The 18427-nt window shown below is 53.7% G+C and overlaps 1 protein-coding gene across 1 annotated transcript in view; it reads right to left on the reverse strand.

Annotated features, from left to right (window-relative positions):
* Positions 1–13524, reverse strand: part of DNAJC11 (DnaJ heat shock protein family (Hsp40) member C11) — a gene marked incomplete at its 3' end in the record, with an annotated part of 40898 nt that extends 27374 nt beyond the window's left edge. The window contains exon 1 of the mRNA XM_084242710.1: positions 13343–13524. Within this exon, the coding sequence (XP_084098836.1) occupies positions 13343–13414 (72 nt within the window). The 5' untranslated portion in view covers positions 13415–13524. The remainder of the gene's footprint in view (positions 1–13342) is intronic.
* Between the last annotated feature and the right edge of the window lie 4903 nt (positions 13525–18427).

Here is an 18427-nt window from a genome sequence, read left to right on the forward strand (position 1 = left end):
TTTCCCCCCCCAGCATCTCATTAAAGTCCCAAGTGCAGGCTCAGGTTTGGCTGACTTTAGGTGAGAGCCCTAGATGAGAACAGACTATCTCAGTAATAGATGCTTAATGTGCTATTGATTAAGAAATAGAGATGAGAAGTTTCATTTTTAATAAATATCACATTCAATAAAAGGTTAGACTGGTTTTTCATCATGAGTGAATAGCTAAGGTCACTGGCTTGATAGCTCATAAAGGACAAACGCTTTCACTGTCATAAAAATACTGACATTTTGAAATACACACTATCACTAAAATGATAGAGAAGTTAAACACTTATCTCAAAAATTCTATGATAAAACTAAGAGATATGTTGTGCTTTAAGTGATGTCATCTCACGCATCTGGTTATTATTTTCCTTTCAAGATTTATTTATTTATTCATGCATGTAAGAACCGGGGTACAGGACAGAGGTATGGGAGGGTGAGAGGATTCACCAGAGACAGAGTGGGGAGCAGAACAGGCAGACTGACTAAAATACACTGCTGAGGGGAGCAGCGGGAAGACAGGAGAGGTCTGCTGCGCCATGTGGGTAGCTCGTCAGCTGGCCAGGATCGAATCCGCGCTGCAGAGGCTGCGGACAGCTTCACGGCGCAGCACTCAACTGCCTGCGCCACCAGGTTTAGGGTATTTTCAATGGAAAGTAAATCTATTATAAATTCCACCTCTGTCATAAAATTCAGAGGAAGGCCCTTTGTGACCTGACTGTACAGTTTAGTGATTAAACCTGCTGGGCTAGAGGCTGTATAGTACAAACTTCCTGAATAAGCCACAAAAGAGGGCCTCCCTGGTGGTGCAGGGTGTTGAACACCTCGGTCGGCAGCCTCTGCAGCATGAGTTAGATCCCTGGCAGGCCAGAGAGAAACCCATATGGTGCAGCAGACCTCTCCTGTCTTGCCCGCTACTCCCTCAGCAGTGTATATCAGTCAGTCTGCCTGTTCTGTTCCCTACTCTGTCTCTGGTGAATCCTCTCACACACCCCCCATCTCTGGCCTGTACCCCAGCTCTTGTTTGCATAAATAAATAAATCTTAAAAAAAAAAAAGCTACAAAAGAGAAATAAAAGGTGCACGAAGTTGAAAGGAGAAAGTAAAGCTATATCAGTGGATGCCATCTATGTAGATTATAAAGAATCTACATAAAAGCTACTAGAACTAAGGATTTTAGCAAGGTGGGGGGTAAAGGGTCAATATGCAAACTTCAATTCATTTCTACAAACTAAGAATTGAAATAATAAAAAAAAAGACTACCATTAGGGTATCATCAGCAAACTGATGATACTTAAGAGACAAACTGATAAGTTTGTACGCGCTCCGTACATGGAAACGTACAAGACTCTGCTGACATATTAAAGATGACCAAGATAATGGAGTGATCCTCTTTACGCATCAGGAGAGTCACTATTCTTCAGATGTCGGTTCTTTCCAAAGTGCTCTAGAGATTTAATGCAGTCCAATCAAAATCCAGCAGTGGGATTTTTGGGGTAGAAACTGACAAGTCCGTTATAAAATGTGTATGGCTAAAACAAGGATAAGAAGCAAAAGATTTTTTACTCTCCCATTTCTCTGGCCAAAGTAACTATGAAAAAGAATTGGGGGCTCACACAACTGGACCTGGAGTGTTTAGTATGTGGCCACGCGGCCAGGCCAGCGTGGTGCTGGTGGAACAGCGGATACAAACCCCCAGGACAGTAGCGAGTGCACAGGCAGACCCCAGGAGCTGAGGCAGTGGCGGGGGTGGGGGGTGGGTGGGTGGGTGGGGCGGACTTCTCAGCAAAGGGCGCTAGAAGTGAGCATCCAAGTGCTCCCCTGCCCCCAAAGACCCTGCCCCAGACCTCGAAGATAAACAGAAGCTGGAGCAGCTCGGTGCCACGAGGTCTGGCCTGCACAGCTGCCAGAGGGAGGCTCGCCGGGTGGAAGGAAGGGACATGGAAGGAAGGGACACCGGGCCCTATGCTGACAGATCCCCATAAAGGCAATTAACAGGCAATTATAAAAGCTGGCATTATAGTAAAATAGTCTGTACTTCCACATTTTCTTTTCTGCGTGGTCGAAGACATACAATTATGAGTCTGAAAGTAAAAATAAAAGCCTGTCTGTGACTCTGGCTTGTGACTTCACATTTGCTGTCCAGGTAACTTAGAGACTAGTCAAACTTACAGCAGGTCCCTAAATTCGCTGTTTTGTTCCTTTTGGTCAAAGTCGTTTTGTTCTCACATCGGTGAGGAAAACGACAACCCAGCACTGAAACAAAAAGGACGGTGTTTGAGGCCCGGCTTGCACACGGTTTACCTTCAAGTTGCAATTTCCGTCCAAAACCCCACTGACGGTGCTGAAGGGAGACGGTCTGTACGGGCTTATTTTTTGAAACACAAAGTGGAGAGCTGTAATTCTGTGGCACCAATAACTGCAAGGTGGACAGGGTCCCGCTCTCAGCAGCGGAGAGAACCGCAGACAGAGGGCGGGGAGCAAGGCGGCACCAGCCTGGGTCTGACAGGACTGCCGGGGCGTCCTCCCGGAGGGCACCCTCACCTGCCGTTCCCGACAATCCGCTCCCTACAAGACTTTCACTCTCTCCCAACCCTGCTTGTTTCCTCCTCCCCATAGGGACATTATCACAACTTGGGCTGAAATCAAAACACAACGTGTTTTTACAAATTAAATTCATTTTCATTGTAACTACACAAATACAGTTCAAAGCCAAATCAAACAGTATAAACTGTAATTACGTTTTCTCCCCCCCGAGTTACTTTTTACTGGCCCTGGAATTAGCCATCGGTTAACCTTTTTCTCGTTGGCTTTTCACCTTCCAGGGCCCGTGCGGACGCCTCTCGGGCTCTTCAGGGGAAACTCCCGCGGGAAGGCTCCCCGTCCTGGTCCTGGAGCGGCTCGGCCCGCCCACGGGGTTGTTTGCCAGGGTCTCCCCGCGCCGCCTGGGCCAGAGGTCAGGCCTGATGAGCTTCCCCCAGGAATTTCCTGCCCCTTCTGGGCTGGTCCCCTTTTCTGTGTCCCATGACTTTCTCCGTTGTTGGTTTCTTCTTCCCTCTGGTGGAGGTCCATCTCCAGCACTTTCCTTTCCAAGGCTGGTTGGAAAGAAACAATTTTTAGACGCTGCATCTCTGAAAATGTTCTTACGTCGTCGCTACTCGCCACATCACACGTCCAGGCAGAGTGGGGAGGAGACCTCGGAGGGGCTATCTCGGCTCCGCCTCCGTGAGGTGCGTGGTGACCAGGCCGCCTGACGCCGCTTGTCCCTTAGCACATACCCCTGCCCCCAAGCCAGGCATGACTGAGTTCTGCCTTTGCGCTTGATCACATGTTGGCTGAGTAGAGAATCTAGCTGGGAAGGAATTTTCCCTTAGGAAAATGCCTGGCCACGCTGCCCTCCAGCCCAGGGCCGCTGGTGGGAGCCAGGACTGGTTCGGGAACTTTCAGCCCCACAACCCCCAGCCTCCCTCAGGGCTCCTGGCTCCCTGGGCCAGGCAGCGGCTCTCTCCCAGCCTCTCCCGGCCTCGCATCCTTTTAATTCTGAGAAATTTTCTCACGGGAGCTGCTGAATGCCTTCCGCTTCCCTCTGCGTGGCTTATGTCTAAGAGGTGAGGTCCTGATTTTTAAAATTTAAGTTTGTGGAGTTTTCCTGTGCCGTCCTCTCTGGACGCCGCCGAGGCCAGCCCTTCCCGGTCCAGTGTCTTCGCAGAAGCGACCCGAGGGTGCCGACAGGGCAGGGGAACACTCCCACCCGTGGGTCCCGCGCGGGCCCAGCAGGGGGCACGGAGTCTCGGTGGCTCTGGTGGAGCCCAGGAGCGTGGTCTGTGAGAAGGAGCGTTGGTTTACCGGGAGGGGGGCCGTTTTCTCCAGACGCGTATTTGCATCTCAGATGCCTCCTTTTATGAAACAGCCGATGCATTTTTCAGTTCGGTTCTCCTAGTGGGTATTCATCTGTTTCTTTTCTGGTTTCCAAGAGTTCCTTACAGTATTAGTGTCAAAAAAAGAGTCAACAGGCCCAAAAGGGAGTGTCAGTACCTCATTTACTGCAGCTTCAGCCCCTCCGAGGAATGTGATCACAACCAGTCAGTCTGGGTTCTGCCCCGACGGTGGGGGTGGGGGTGGTCCATGGGGCGGCCCACAGGCGGAAGGGGAGGGGAGGCGACCTGGTGAAGCTCATCAGGCAGATCCCTCCCCTCCCCGTAAACTAATAAAGCCAATCAGATCTTGACACTTACACTGTTCAAGCTTGTCTGTTAACTTTAGAAATAGGGATTTCTGATCAAAAAATCCATTGCAGTCCTCCTGAGCCTTTTAAGCCACTAAGTAACATTTATTATTTTCTTTTTAGGTTTCAGCTTTTTCCTTTAATAAAGGTGAGCTTCTTGTTTGTTTGTTTGTTTTGCTTTTCACAGAAGCTGCTTATTCTAATTATTTAACTGGAAGTTAACTGGAAAGTTAATATTCCAGAAATACAAATTTATCATGAAACTGAATGAGAATAAAAAAATTACAGAATTTATCAAAGTAACGATGGCAAAACGGAGCTTCTTGTTTTTACGAAACCAAACCTCCCAGGTCTCTGCGACTGCTGTGGTGGCTCGCGGGGGCTGCTGACGTGACGTCACAGCGTTTGCCTCCCTCACTGTCGCAGTCCCGGAGCCGGCCAGTGACAGCAGTGGATGGCGGGGGCAGCGGTGCCGGGCGGATCCCGTCCCAGCCATGGGTGGGCGTCGGACAGGGCGAGCCAGGTCAGTGGTTCTCAAGGCGCGCCGTGGAGCACCCCGGAGGCCCCCTCTCCGTAAGAGCTCCGTGCTGTTCTTTGCCCCCCCTTCTCTTTTTCTCGAGGCGTGTGTGATAACGTCTCTGTTCTGAAGGTCAGTGGGATGTGTCCTCGTGTGTTCTCATGTTTTCTAGAAATTTTCAAAGTGTAGTTTTAGGGCATAAATACAGGAGTTTCCAGAAGTTACCTCAACTGGCTCCCGGTTCTTTCACCTCTACAGCGACCATGTCACATCTGCGATGACACCTGCTCTCCTGTAACCTCCTTATTACCTAACACACACTCATTTTGACCCTTGAGTCTTCCTGTGCCTCTGCTCACAGATGTGCGGACACCATGCGCTGTTTTACAACAATTTTTCATCAATGATTTGGTTTTAATTTTGAACTGAACACTGGCAGCTACAGCCCCCACAGACTAGTTCTTTGGATCCCTCAAAAACTTAAGAATACAGGGTCTCCCTGGTGGTGCAAGGGTTAAGATGCAGCCTATGAAGCTATCTGCAGCCTCTGCAGCACAAGTTTGATTCCCGGCCAGCCAGGGAGCTGCCCACATGGCGCAGCAGACCTCTCCTGCCTCGCCCGCTGCTCCCCTCAGCAGTGTGCTTCAGTCAGTCTGCCTGTTCTGCTCCCCACGCTGCCTCTGGTGAATCCTCTCACGTCCCACACCTCTGGCCTGTACCCCAGTGCTGGTATGCATAAATAAATAAATCTTAAAAAAAACAAACAAACTCTTAAGAATACAAAGGGGTCTTGCCACCAGAGAGGTTCAGAACTGCCGCGCAGATGATACTGTGCAACAAGCAACCCACATCTCCCCCTCATGTCACATGTCTCTCCCGGGCCAGCTGGCACTGTGACTGGCATGTCCCCAGGCACTGATATGACAGCGCAGCCTCCCTCCGGAGCCTCTGCCAGTCGCTGCGGCAGAGGGAAGAGCGAGGGACCTTCTGGCTCACACAGGCATTGCGATCTGGCGGGACACACGTCCCCTCCACCCACATCACCGGCGAGAACCCGTCACGGCCCCACTCGCCCACTGGCGGGCCAGGACGTGCGGTCCTACCAGGTGCAGGGCAAGTGCAGAGTCCCCGGAGCTGCCAAGTGTGATGCACGGAGAGGTCCCAGGAGCTCGCAGGTAACGGCCCGTCCTCACGCCCACAGTGGGTGGCGGAGCCAGGCTCTTTGCTGCTGAAGCCTGTGCTCAAGCGCTGGCTTCTGGGCGACACCGAAGTTGCTGCACTTCAGCAATGACGTCTCTGCAAACGGTATCGGGCTGGCTCTTGGGAAGTTTGCCTAATTACCACAATCGAAGATTCATGACTGTCCATATGTTCCAGGAGAATCCGAGGGAAATAAACTGCATCAGCTAATAAAACCTGTGCTTTTTTTTTTTTTTTCTAACGATACTTGGTGCTCACACGACGGGAAGGGGAAAGCAGATGCCAGGGTAATTAACACCAAGGCGCCCGGCGCTTTGTGCTGAGAAGGCTGTTTCGTGGCGAGAGGGGTAGAGAGGGGTGTTATCTGGCGTCTCCTGCCACTGGGCAGAGACTGGCTAGACCACCCATTGGCTCACTAGGGCAGGGCCCAGCTGGGAACCCCCCACAGCTCCCCTCGCCCAGCCGGGCGCCCCACAAAGAAGCACTGGGGGCGTCACAGCCAGGCCACTGCCCAAGGCCACTGTCCTGCCCGCTTCTGCCTGTTTCACGGGATCGTGGAAGGTCCTGGAGGGTCTGAAGAGGAGTTCCCCTCCGTGGGCTTCATCTACAAGCAGGAAGAGACCCCAACAGTGTCTGTGGAGTCACCCCCACTAGTGCTCAGAGGTGCTCCCGGGCAAAGGGCGGCACTACATCACCCCGTCCGTCCAGCCTTACACCCCAAGCCCCACCTCGGCGGAGCCCGGGCTCAGGCACACACACTGCACCTCGCCTGATGCTGGAGGTTGGAGCCTCCAGGGATCTTCACTTCAGAAGGGTAGACCCAAGGGACTCAAGTCATGACTGAGCTGAGAAAGCTTGACAGGAGCCCGACCTACACCCAGGACGGCCCTGAGGCATCGAGGGGGCCTTCTCCAAGCGCCAGGACCTGGCACCCGCCACAGCAATGCGAGCCCAAAAAGGATCAGGCCATCAGCGACGCCAGGACCCTAAATACTCAGACAGAACAAAGGCGGGGCCATACGACCTTTGTGGTTTAAGGGGCGGGGGTTGTGCTCCCCACACCCTCCCCCCATCACAAGTGGCAAGAACAAATGGTCCAGCGGAGAAAAACCTGGACTTCCTCATCAGTGGCAGGCCAAGGGCTTAAGCTGCCCACCCCCCCACTCCCTGCCATTTTCTCCATTTCTCTTCCTGGTCACGTCCATGCGCTTCCTTGGTGCCCTTGAGACACAGCGGCCAGGGTAAGCAAGGCCAGAGGCTGGGCGAGGGCCGGGTTCCTTCCTGGGTCAGGCTGAAGCTCGGGTCCTGTCTCCACGTCAAGGGTCTGCCTTGTTCCCCCCTAAAAGCTGACCCTGCACTTTCACTGGGCACGCTCACCTGTTAGTTACAGCTGCCCACTCGCACGGGCTTCTGCTGGCTGCTGTCTGGTGGCATTTTGCTGTCAAGAATGTTCTGGGTCCTGCCAATGTGGGCGGAATACCGTGTACACGCTGCAGGCAGAAGTGGCTCCTGTCCAGGACCAAACCAAAGCCGCTGCCAGGCAATGCAGGGAGGTGGCCCTGTGGCCGGGGCTGCTGGGGGTGGACACCCCGGGCAGTGGGGACCAGGCAGATGTCCTTTTAATCTAAATGTGAGCCCCGGGGGCCTCCTTAAAGGGGTAAGTCTCAGCATGATGAAGCTATGGGTGGCCTCTGCGGTCTAGGTTTGATCCCCGGCCAGGGAGCTGACCCACAGGGCGCAGCCGACCTCTCCTGTCTCCTGCTGCTCCCCTCAGCAGTGTTTGTCAGTAGATCCGCCTGTTCTGTTCCTCCCTCTGTCTCTGGGGAATCCTCTCACCCCCCACACCTCTGGCCTACACCCCAGCTCTTATATGCATAATGTTTGCATTATTTTGTTTACTCATCTGTCAATTGTCTTAAATCCTTTCTTGAGCAGGTAGGGGATAAATAAAATGAAAGTGAAAGTTCAACACAAGTAAACACCAAACTGCCCCAGCCAAGCAGAACACGCCCCTCCGCGTGCCTCACAGCTTCACTGTTCCTGAACTTCCAGCCAACAGGAAAGCTTTGAACTGAATTCTCTGTAAGAGAGCAAGCAAGGAGGTGTTGTGGTGGACAACACGGAACGAGAGCCTTGCATTTTCAGGATGTAATTAACGGCTTGACATGTCCAGAGCAGAGAGATAACAAGCACCTCATGGTTCATTAAAAAAACACATTTTGGGCCTCCCCGGTGGCGCAGCGGTTAAGCGCTGGGTTGCGAAGCTGTCCGCAGCCTCTGCAGCACCGGTTCGATCCCCGGCTGCTCCCCGGCCACCGGAGGAGGGTCCCACATGGCGCGCAGACCTCTCCTGCCGCCCGCTGCTCCCCTCAGCAGTGTCCTTCGGTCCTTCTGCCTGCTCTGCTCCCCGCTCTGGCTTTGGTGAATTCTCTCACCCTCCCGCACTTCTGACTATACCCAGTGCTTGCATAAGTAAATAAATAAATCTTTAAAAAGAAAAAAAAAAAAAAAACACATTTTAAAGTTTAACCTCATGGTGTTTGCTAATCACTTTATGAGATGACACCGGAGGCAGCTGGGTACTCTAAGAGCCCCCCCCACTTCCATGGGCAAGACTCAGAAAGCCCCCCAACTCCACCAGGGCACCCTCCTGATCCCCAGTGCCTCTGATCAGGTGCTCTCCTCCCCGCCATGCTGACAGCGGAGGGCAACTTTCTGGACCCCACTCTCACTTTGGGTGATCCCTGGTCTCTGCACCAGTCTCCCATTTTTAGCCTGAGCCTGTGGAGCTCCCCCCAAGTAAAATTCAAGACCTTGTGGGAAGGGGTGTTGTGAGAGCCTTTCAAAGACTGAACTCAGAATTCTGACCCAAAAGAGCAAAGAAAGCTTCAGCTGCCCTTAACCTAATGCTCAGCATAAATTCTGGAACTGCGATTTTTACTGACAGATGGGCGGTACATTTAGTCGGGATGAAGCACTCCAAGGCTCTCTGCGCACATGTCTGTCTTTTTTCAATAAGCAAAACCACATGTTTATCAAAACCCAAGAAATAACAATAATTGCCTGAACACCTACGCGCCACATATCTCACACACAAGCTGACACTCCGCAGATAGCTCGCGCACCTGGCTCACAGCAGCTGCCCACTACAGGATCACCTGTCATCTACAGGTCAACAGCAAAGGAAACGGAGCAGAGGGTTCAATGCCTAGTGAGGGGCACAAACCCTGGCCTGGGCACCTGACCCGCCGTCAGCCACATCCCCCAGAGCTGCCCCTTCTGCTCTCCACGACTCCAGGAAGCACCTTGGCAGCAAGGGGCGGAGACTGAGAGGCTGAAACGTGCTCAGAGCAATGCACTCCCCAGCCTCTTGGCTCACAGGACACCTGAGGATGTGATCCTTGGTGCAGTTAGGTTTTTGGACAAGCAAGACTGCACACGACTTGTCCCAAGCACCTACTTCAAGCAGGGTGATTGTTATGAAGATCAGACTTGAACAGCACTTAGGGGATGGGAAACTCATTCAAGGAATGACATTGCTCCCCTTCTAGACCTGAAGTTAGGGCAGAGTGAAACCAACATACAGTGCCTGAGGGTTTAGGCGTGGCGGAGCCATCCTGGTGGGGAGGTTGGTGACTTGGTTCCCAGATCTATGCTGCAAGGGGCCAGCAGACCCTATCTGGCCCTGTGCTCCTTTCTGCAACCCCCACTCCACGATGTAACCTGCCACCAGAGAAACCGGGACAACCACAAATTGTGTTAAAGAGCGCGGTGCTCTACACCAGGGGATGACGCAAGGTGGGAACTCTGGGGACCTTTCTAAGGGAAGGCCGTGACCTCCAGCTTCCTGTCTCATGGCTGCTTTGGAAGGAAGACCCCAGCACCAAGCTCCACGTGTAGATCACAAGAAAAAAGCTCTGCTAGTTAGGCTTACATTTTACTTAATACCTTTTCTCTTTTCTTTTTTTTTAATAAATTTTTTTTTAACGATTGATTTTTATTTATTTATTTGTTTGTTTATACGTACAAGCACTGGGTACAGTCAGAAGCGCGGGAGGGTGAGAGAATTCACCAGAGCCAGAGCGGGGAGCAGAGCAGGCAGAAGGACCGAAGTACACTGCTGAGGGGAGCAGCGGGCGGCAGGAGAGGTCTGCGCGCCATGTGGGACCCTCCTCCTGTGGCCGGGGAGCAGCCGGGGATCGAACCGGTGCTGCAGAGTCTGCGGGCAGCTTCGCAACCCAGCGCTCAACCACTGCGCCACTGGGGAGGCCCTTAATACCTTTTTTCAAAAAGTGCTTAAAACCTGAGGAGATTGGTTCCTTTAAGGTTAAATGGATTGGGGGGCCTCCCCGGTGGCGCAGCGGTTGAGCGCTGGGTTGCAGAGGCTGCCGGCAGCCTCTGCAGCGCCGGTTCGATCCCCGGCTGCTCCCCGGCCACCGGAGGAGGGTCCCACATGGCGCGCAGACCTCTCCTGCCGCCCGCTGCTCCCCTCAGCAGTGTCCTTCGGTCCTTCTGCCTGCTCTGCTCCCCGCTCTGGCTCTGGTGAATTCTCTCACCCTCCCGCGCTTCTGACTGTACCCAGTGCTTGTATAAATAAATAAATAAATAAATAAATCCTTAAAAAATAAATAAAATAAAATATAAAAAAAAAAAAGGTTAAATGGATTGGGACCACAGATCTTAAAATGGGTTCTATGCACTGCTGAATGCTGTGAATAAAAAGAAAACAAAGGCACTACAATGCTGATAAACTGGGAACCAGTCAATTAATTAGGAATAAATTAGGTTTAAAGTGTGTCCATTAAAATGTTTAGAAAAAACACAAAGATGAGAACATTTCAGTCTAACTAAATGCTCCCTCCAAATACATTTTGGAAAATCTCAGCTTAGTGATTTCAGGTCAGTGATGCTGCCTCTGGCAGAGATGCCAAGCTGACTTGAGAGCCCCATTAATGATAAATGACTCTCTCCCCTCAACATGGAGCAGGTGGACCAGGAAATCCAGAACAGTGGAGAAGGGTAAGGATCGAGAGGACGCAAGCCTGGCTGCCTGCTTCACTCTCTGGGAAGGGAGATTCTTTGTTGATTTTTGACATTACTGTTATTCCAATCGTTTTAATTATGTATTATGTTTATAATTTTTAAACAAGACTCCCCCCCGCCCCGCCCAGGTTTTGGGTCAGGTTGCTTCCATCTGAGATTCCTAAGGAAAAGTTTTGATGCCACTTTTTTGCAGGGATTTTGAAGTGCCCCTGGGAGGAGAGCTGGCCTCTGACAGCATACTTAAATGGCTGGAAGTGGCAGAATTGATAGCAAGCTTGAAAACAGGTGTTATTATCTTCTTCTGACCTCACAAGAAAGAATGAAGGTTACTTCTAGCTTATCTCCAACTAAGTCATGTGATTGCAACTTCAGGTCAATTTCCGATTTCACAAAAAAATCCTAGTAAATATCAAGCCCATACATCACCTTCAGACCTTCGCTTCTAACAGAATCCTGAAAGGAACCTGTAAGTCACACCTGATGGCATCTCACACTGAGTCTGTCCACAAAGGCAACAGAGTAGCTTCACTGCCTATGGAATTTGCCTATAGTTAAAAACATGGGAAGTGCCTTCACTCATTAGGAAAATGAAGTGTTTTCTTAAAGAAATATTTCCCTGGCTCCCTCTCAACAGTCCAATCCATGACAGATCCTAAAATCCTTTGACAAATGTTACCGATGACCCTTGCCAACCCTTCTACTCTAGATTTCTTTGTGAATTTGCAGCTACCAGCGGTTCAGTAAGCCTGGTAAATGGTTGCTCAATGCTGATAAACCAGGCTAATTACAAATGAGTGGTAAGAAACACTGATTTCAGAAAAGCTGTTTTCATTGCTCTGTTTCTAGAATAAGAGAAAACTTAAAGAACAACTAGCCAGATAACCTCATTCAAGGGAAGGAAACTGAAGGCCAGTTTCCCTAGGCCTCGCTGCTGATGGTTACAAATGGGAACAAGACTCTCCAGGGGCACTGTGGCAGCTTACCAAGGTCTGTGGCTAACAAAAAAATGGTTCATGGGATATTTTTACCGTAAATAGGTGGCTAACACATCTGAGGGATTATGTGGGGTGCCCAAGACACAGGCCCACACCAGCAGCTCTGTGGTCTGAGGACTGGCTGGTAAACCAAGGTGGCAGCACAGTCTAGAGGTCACAAGCTGGGGCTCCAGAGTCAGACAGCCGAGGGTCAAATTCAGGCCCTGGTGCAAGTTACTTCATAGTCCTAACCCTGTTCCTTAACTGTGACTCAAGGGTTACCATAATACCTGACATGAGGGCTGACCTGAGAACGCAATGAGATAAAATAAGGCAAAGTGTTCTTTTGGCAAAGGTGGTCCTGGACGAAGGAAGCACTTTTAATAACAGCTGTTATTGACACCATACAGGCTGACGTCTACTGACAACACACTCCTAACCTGGCTTTACCTAGACGAGCCAAACGTGGCTAGTTCTGTTCACTGGAAAACCTAAGGGTTTAAATTAAGGATTCTCACGCAGAGCTCGAAGGCTGAACACAGCAGTTTAGAGAGAAATGATCCATCTTATGGCCTGACCTTGGAAGCCTTTTTTGCCCTTCACTCTGATCCCTGCTGGACTAGTCAACAAAAACCTCAACTGACCGGGCCACGGTGTGAAAATCTCTTCTCGTCTTTCATTCGGCGAGTAAACAAGCACGTGGCGCGTGGGACCCGGCCGGCTGCGGCGGCTCCCGGGGGCACCGCTTCTTTCCAGGCCTCGGCGCCGCCGCGCATCCGAGGCCTCCGAACCGAGACAGCAAGCGCGGGGAGCGCCTCCCGGGGTTTGGGGACAGCGGCTCAGGGGACAGCACGGCTCCAGACACGTGTCCGTGGGCCTGGACGGACTCACTGCAGAGCTGGAACGTCCCCATAGAAGCCTCGGGGCCCGGACAGAACCCGGGGGAGCTTCCCCGGCGGCCTTGACCTTGGCGTCTGGGTCTCAGAGGCGCATCCTGCCGGTGCGGGGAGAGGACACAGGCCCTCCGCCAGGGCGGCCAGGGGAGCCGGACGCGGTACCGGGTCCTGCAGAACCGGGAGCCCCGCGCCAAGCCCCCCTCCGGGGGCGCGGGGCCTCCGGCCCGGTCCGGCCCCGGCGCGGCGGCCTCGGGGCGCACGGCCAGCGGCGGCCGGGGCAGCCCCGCGCCCGGGTGGGTCGGCGGCGGGGACCGCTCCGTCTGCCGGCGGCCGCGCGCGTCGGGCGGGGTCACGCGGCCTCCCCGCCGGCCCGGCCGCCCGCAGCGGAGCGGGGCCGCCCGCCCGGCCCTCCCGAGCGGCCCGGCCCGGCCTCGGCCCCGACGGCGTCCCGCCGCAGGTCTCACCTCCCGGCGCACGTTCAGCAGCGAGTAATAGTCTTCATTGTCCAGCTCCTCCTCGCTCAAGGCCGTCGCCATCTTCGCAACCTTTCACCCCGCCAAACCGGCCGGGCCGTGCTCAAGAGGGACCGGCGGCCCCCGGCGCCACCGCGCGGCCCGGCGCCGCGGCGCCACAGCGACCCCTGGCGGCCCGGAGCCGCGCCGCCCCCGCGCCCGCGAGAGCGCGCCTGCGCCCTGCGCCCCCGTGCGGCCGAGGGCGGGCCTGGCGCCCGCCGCCGGCCACGTGCTCGTGCGCCCCAACGCCCAGCCCGGCGGCCCGAGGGCTGCGCCTGCGCCGGGAGCCGGGCGCTGCGGCCGCGCCTGGGGGTCGCCACCCTCGGGCGCTGCGCACCTCCCCGGTCCCCCCCTGGCCGCGAGGGCCGGCGCCTCTGCAGCCTGCACAGCCCCACCTGGGCCGCACCTGGGCCGCACCTGGGCCGCACCTGGGCCGCACCTGCCCGGCCCGCGGGGGCGCCTCCGCCTTGGGACCCGCTCCAGCCGGCTGCCTCGCCTTCTCCCTTGGCCGCCTTGAGCCCAGCCCCGAGGACGGGCCGGCCCTTCCTGTCTCGTCACGCCTGGGAACACGGCCCAGGTTTCTGCTGCTTAAATGACAAGGCCGGGCAGGTGCTACCGCCAGCCCCGCCGCACTGCCCTTCTGCTGGGAACGTCTACCCTGTCACTTAGCGGCGGGGTCCGATTGATTCCCACCCAGTGCCTGGCGTTTGGTGCATTATTAAAGACGTCCTGGTTACAATCATCTAAATAATTTATTTTTTTAAGATTTATTTTATTCATGCATACAAGAACTGGGGTGCAGGCCAGAGGTGCAGGGGGTGAGAGGATTCACCAGAGACAAAGAGGGGAGCAGAACAGGGACATTGAATGAAATACACTGCTGAGGGGAGCAGCGGGGAGACAGGAGAGGTCTGCTGCGCCATGTGGGGAGCTCCCTGGCTGGGGATTGAACTCAGGCTGCAGTGGCTGCGGACAGCTTCACAGTGCTGAGACTTAACCCCTTGCACCACCAGGGAGGCCCACATCTAAACAATTTAAAAGTCTTGGGAACAATGCAGGGGTGGTCAGCAGAACCCCCCATACTCCCGCCACCTGCCTGCCTCCTGCTGACCTCTGCCTCTAGTCATAATTTCTCAGGAACGCTGTTGAGTCCCCGCTCACCCTGCCTTTAGGGCCATCCGGTGTCCCCTGCGGCATCTGGCCTCCGGGGAGCCCCAAACACCTGTCTGTGGATTTGACAAGTGGATTTCTTTCTCTTCCTAATTTCTGGCCAGATGTGCGTCATGTGGGCCCGGGTGTCCCTTCGGCGGCGTCTGGCTCTCGCTGGGTCTTCTGGCACAGACACGGAGGTGTGCTGAGCCGGTTCCTCGGGAGCGCTGAGCCCGTCTGCAGCCACTGTCGGCCAGCTTGTAAACGGAAGGCTCTTTCTGGAGCTGCGTGCAGCTCCCTGCAACAGTCTCTCACGCGCCGGTGCTGTCAGCTAATCCAGCCATTTTTTATGGTTTCCTTTCTTCTCCTCTGCAGAGCTGTGATTAAGGCTAAACTGCGTGCTGACATTTGCTGGTCATGAGGAATTCCTCACAGAGAGACTGAGGGGACGTGACATCTCAAGCCACCCCTCCTCCCGTGGTCATGACACAGGCCATAGCGCCCAGCTAGGAAGAGAGGCTCCTTGCGGTGCTTTCTCTGCTTTGGAAAACGCTGCCTCTAGAAATGACATAAACGGGCAGAATGTGGGTTTCAGAAGGCCCGGGTCTGGGTTTCTGTGATGGAAAATGACCCGGCTTTTATCACCACTCAAACCAAATAAATAGTGACCCGGGGATGCTCAGCGCGCCCCTGTGGACTCGCGATATTTTCTGTTATGGTTACTTGGAAAGTGGTTGTGACAAATGGAAAATAAACTTAAATACACCACCGGCCTGGGGATACCGTTACTTCAGAGATCGGCCGTCTTCTTTCCTCCCAAACCCCTAATCTGTGATGGGCCAAACAACAGAACCAGGTGCAGAACAGACGGTCCCGTTAAGCACCCACAGGCGGCTGCTGCTCACGCTCGTCACCATCACTCTTGCACCTTTGTTTTCTTATTGGCGAGAGCCGCACGGCAGCCTGTCACTTAGCTGTCAAGCAAAGCTCATCTGCAATGTCACATTTATGCAGCGGTAGACACGCGTGTGCACGTTACACGTGTGTGTCTAGGCCAAGGATGTCGCTCACCTGTATTTTTTTCCACTGTGATTGTTTTATTGCATCACGCAATTCTCTCATCTTTAACTAGTGACTGGGGACACGTGCCTCCACAACCTCCCCTTTGCGGGGTGACTTGGGCATGTTTGGTCCCCAGCACAGCACTCAGGGGTTTCCTGTTTTTGGGGTCCCTCCAGGGCAAAGGCCTGGGCCTCTCTTCTAGCGTGCGTGGTCAGGGCTGCAAGGTTGAATATGGGGTGTCCCGTTAGCTGGAACTTCAGATAACAAGGAATTTCAGGGCCTCCCCGGTGGCGCAGCGGTTGAGCGCCGGGTTGCGAAGCTGCCCGCAGCCTCCTCAGCGCCGGTTCGATCCCTGGCTGCTCCCCGGCCACCGGAGGAGGGTCCCGCATGGCGCGCAGACCTCTCCTGTCTCCCCTGCTGCTCCCCTCAGCAGTGTCCTTCGGTCCTTCTGCCTGCTCTGCTCCCCGCTCTGGCTCTGCTGAATTCTCTCACCCTCCCGCGCTTCTGACTGTACCCAGTGCATGTATAAATTAATAAATAAATATTAAAAAAAATCTTAAAAATGAATAAATAAAGTCTTCTGAATCTTTAAAAAAAAAAACAAGGAATTTCGTTAGTGTGTTAGCAGGCAGAATGAGGGGCACCCCAACCTACCTGCATAAAGGCAAAACATACCTTCAGTGCATACAACCTTCAGTAGAAAAGAACTTTCATACAGTTAGTGTGCGGTGGAGAGAGGCAGAGAAAGGGTAGAGCTGAAATGGTTTCCCAGGGAAGCACCCAAAAAGCCTGCCCCAGTCTGAGGCCACCCCCTTCCCCTGCTGGGCCACAGGAATGGGCAGAAGGCGCCAGGCGGGGCTGGGAGGAAAGGAGCAAAATCAAAGTGCAAGTCAGGACAAAAGCTGCCCCTGCCAGGCTCCCCGCGGGCTCCCCCACGCCTCCCCCAAGTGTCGACACCATGTCCCCAAGTCCTGGTGCCAGCCCCAGGCCGGGAGGCCAGCACAGCCCCTCCGCGTGGCTCTCTGCCTCGGTGTCTCCAGGCCCCCCTCCCTCCGTCCCTTCCTGGGTCCTCAGCGCCCCTCCCGTCCTCTCCAGCGTCTCCTCCCTGCTCGGCTCCACGCTTCCTTGGGTGGGGCAGGGACCCTGAAGCTCCTCCTGTCTATGGGGCTCACCCTGTTACATAAGTACAGTTGGCCCTTAAAGGGTGCGGGGTTGAGGTACCTGCCCCCATGCCCTTGATAGTCCACATACAACTTTTGACTCCCCCAGAAATACCCAGAGCCTGCTGTTGACCCAAGGCCACCGACCGCATGACAGCTGATCAGCGCCTATTTTGTCTATTAGTTGTTATATACGGTATTCTTTTTTAAAAAGATTATTATTTATTTATTTATGCATGCAAGAGCTGGGGTACAGGCCGGGGGGGGGAGGTGAGAGGATTCATGAGAGACAGAGTGGGGAGCAGAACAGGCCGACTGGCTGAAATACACTGCTGAGGGGAGCGGCGGGGAGACAGGAGAGATCTGCTGCGCCATGTGGGCAGCTCCCTGGCTGGGGATGGAACTCGTGCTGCAGTGGCTGGCGACAGCTTCATAGTGCTGAGACTTAACCCCTTGCACCTCCAGGGAGGCCTTGTATTCTTATAATAAAGGAAGCTAGAGAAAGGAAACACATTCAGAGACTCAGAAGGGAAATAAGTCAGTGATACTGAGTTTTTGGATACCGTGAGTCCTTGCCATCCATTTACAAGAAAATCTGGGTGTAAGTGGGCCTGCGCTTGGAAGGGTCCAACCAGAGTCTGAACACACTCATGTGCAGGTACGCACCCTTAAAAAAATTCCATGCTAATCTGAAATGCAGATGTGAATCAGGTTCTGTATTATTATTTGCAACATCTGGTCACCCCAGCTGAGTCCTGCTAAGGTGGCCTGAACCCACCCACTGCCCTTTATTTATTTATTTATTTTTAAAGATTTATTTATTTATTTATACAAGCACTGGGTACAGTCAGAAGTGCAGGAGGGTGAGAGAATTCATCAGAGCCAGAGCAGGGAACAGAACAGGCAGACGGACGAAGTACACTGCTGAGGGGAGCGGTGGGTGCAGCAGGAGAGGTCTGTGCACCATGTGGTACACTTGCCGGCGGCTGGGGATTGAACTGGCGCTGCAGAGGCTATGGGCAGCTTCCCAGCCCAGCGCCCAACCGCTGCGCCACCAGGGGAGGACCTGCCCTTTAATTCAGGAGGAAATTCAGCAGATTATTCTCTCTGTTCTCTCGGTCATGGAGTCCAGATGGGATCCGAACCCATGAGCTGTTCCTAGCCTGCCCGCCACACCCCAGTGAGGGCTGCGGGTGGCTGTATGGGTGTAGACAATAAACTAATCAGTTAATAAAGAAGAGAATTGCAGGTCTAAGTGCTTTAATAAACCACAGCGATGGGGGAGTCCACGTTATGCTGGTTGCTTATGGAAGGTCGACCCGAGGAGGTAATTTTGAGCTGAATGATGGGAAGGGTCCAGCTTTAGAGCAGGAGACTTCCTGTGCAAGGACTCAGAGACAGGAAGAAGCTGATGCAGGTGGGGGAGGCAGTAGGAAGAGACAGGCTCAGCCAGGGCAGGATGTGGTCAGGAAGTTTAATCTTATTCTGCCCACAGTGGTGAACCACGGACAGGTGCTAAGCTGGGAAATGACATGGTCTGATTTTTTTCCCCTTCAAAGGATCACTCCAGACTGGTTGGGGGCAGCAGGAGAATGGAATGTTTGGACTTGGGCTAAGCAATGAGGGTGGGCAGACAAAATCCACTCTGGGCTGGAAAATCCACTCT

The sequence above is a fragment of the Talpa europaea genome, assembly GCF_964194135.1.
Source record: "Talpa europaea genome assembly, chromosome: 9".
NCBI classification, from domain to species: Eukaryota; Metazoa; Chordata; class Mammalia; order Eulipotyphla; family Talpidae; genus Talpa; species Talpa europaea.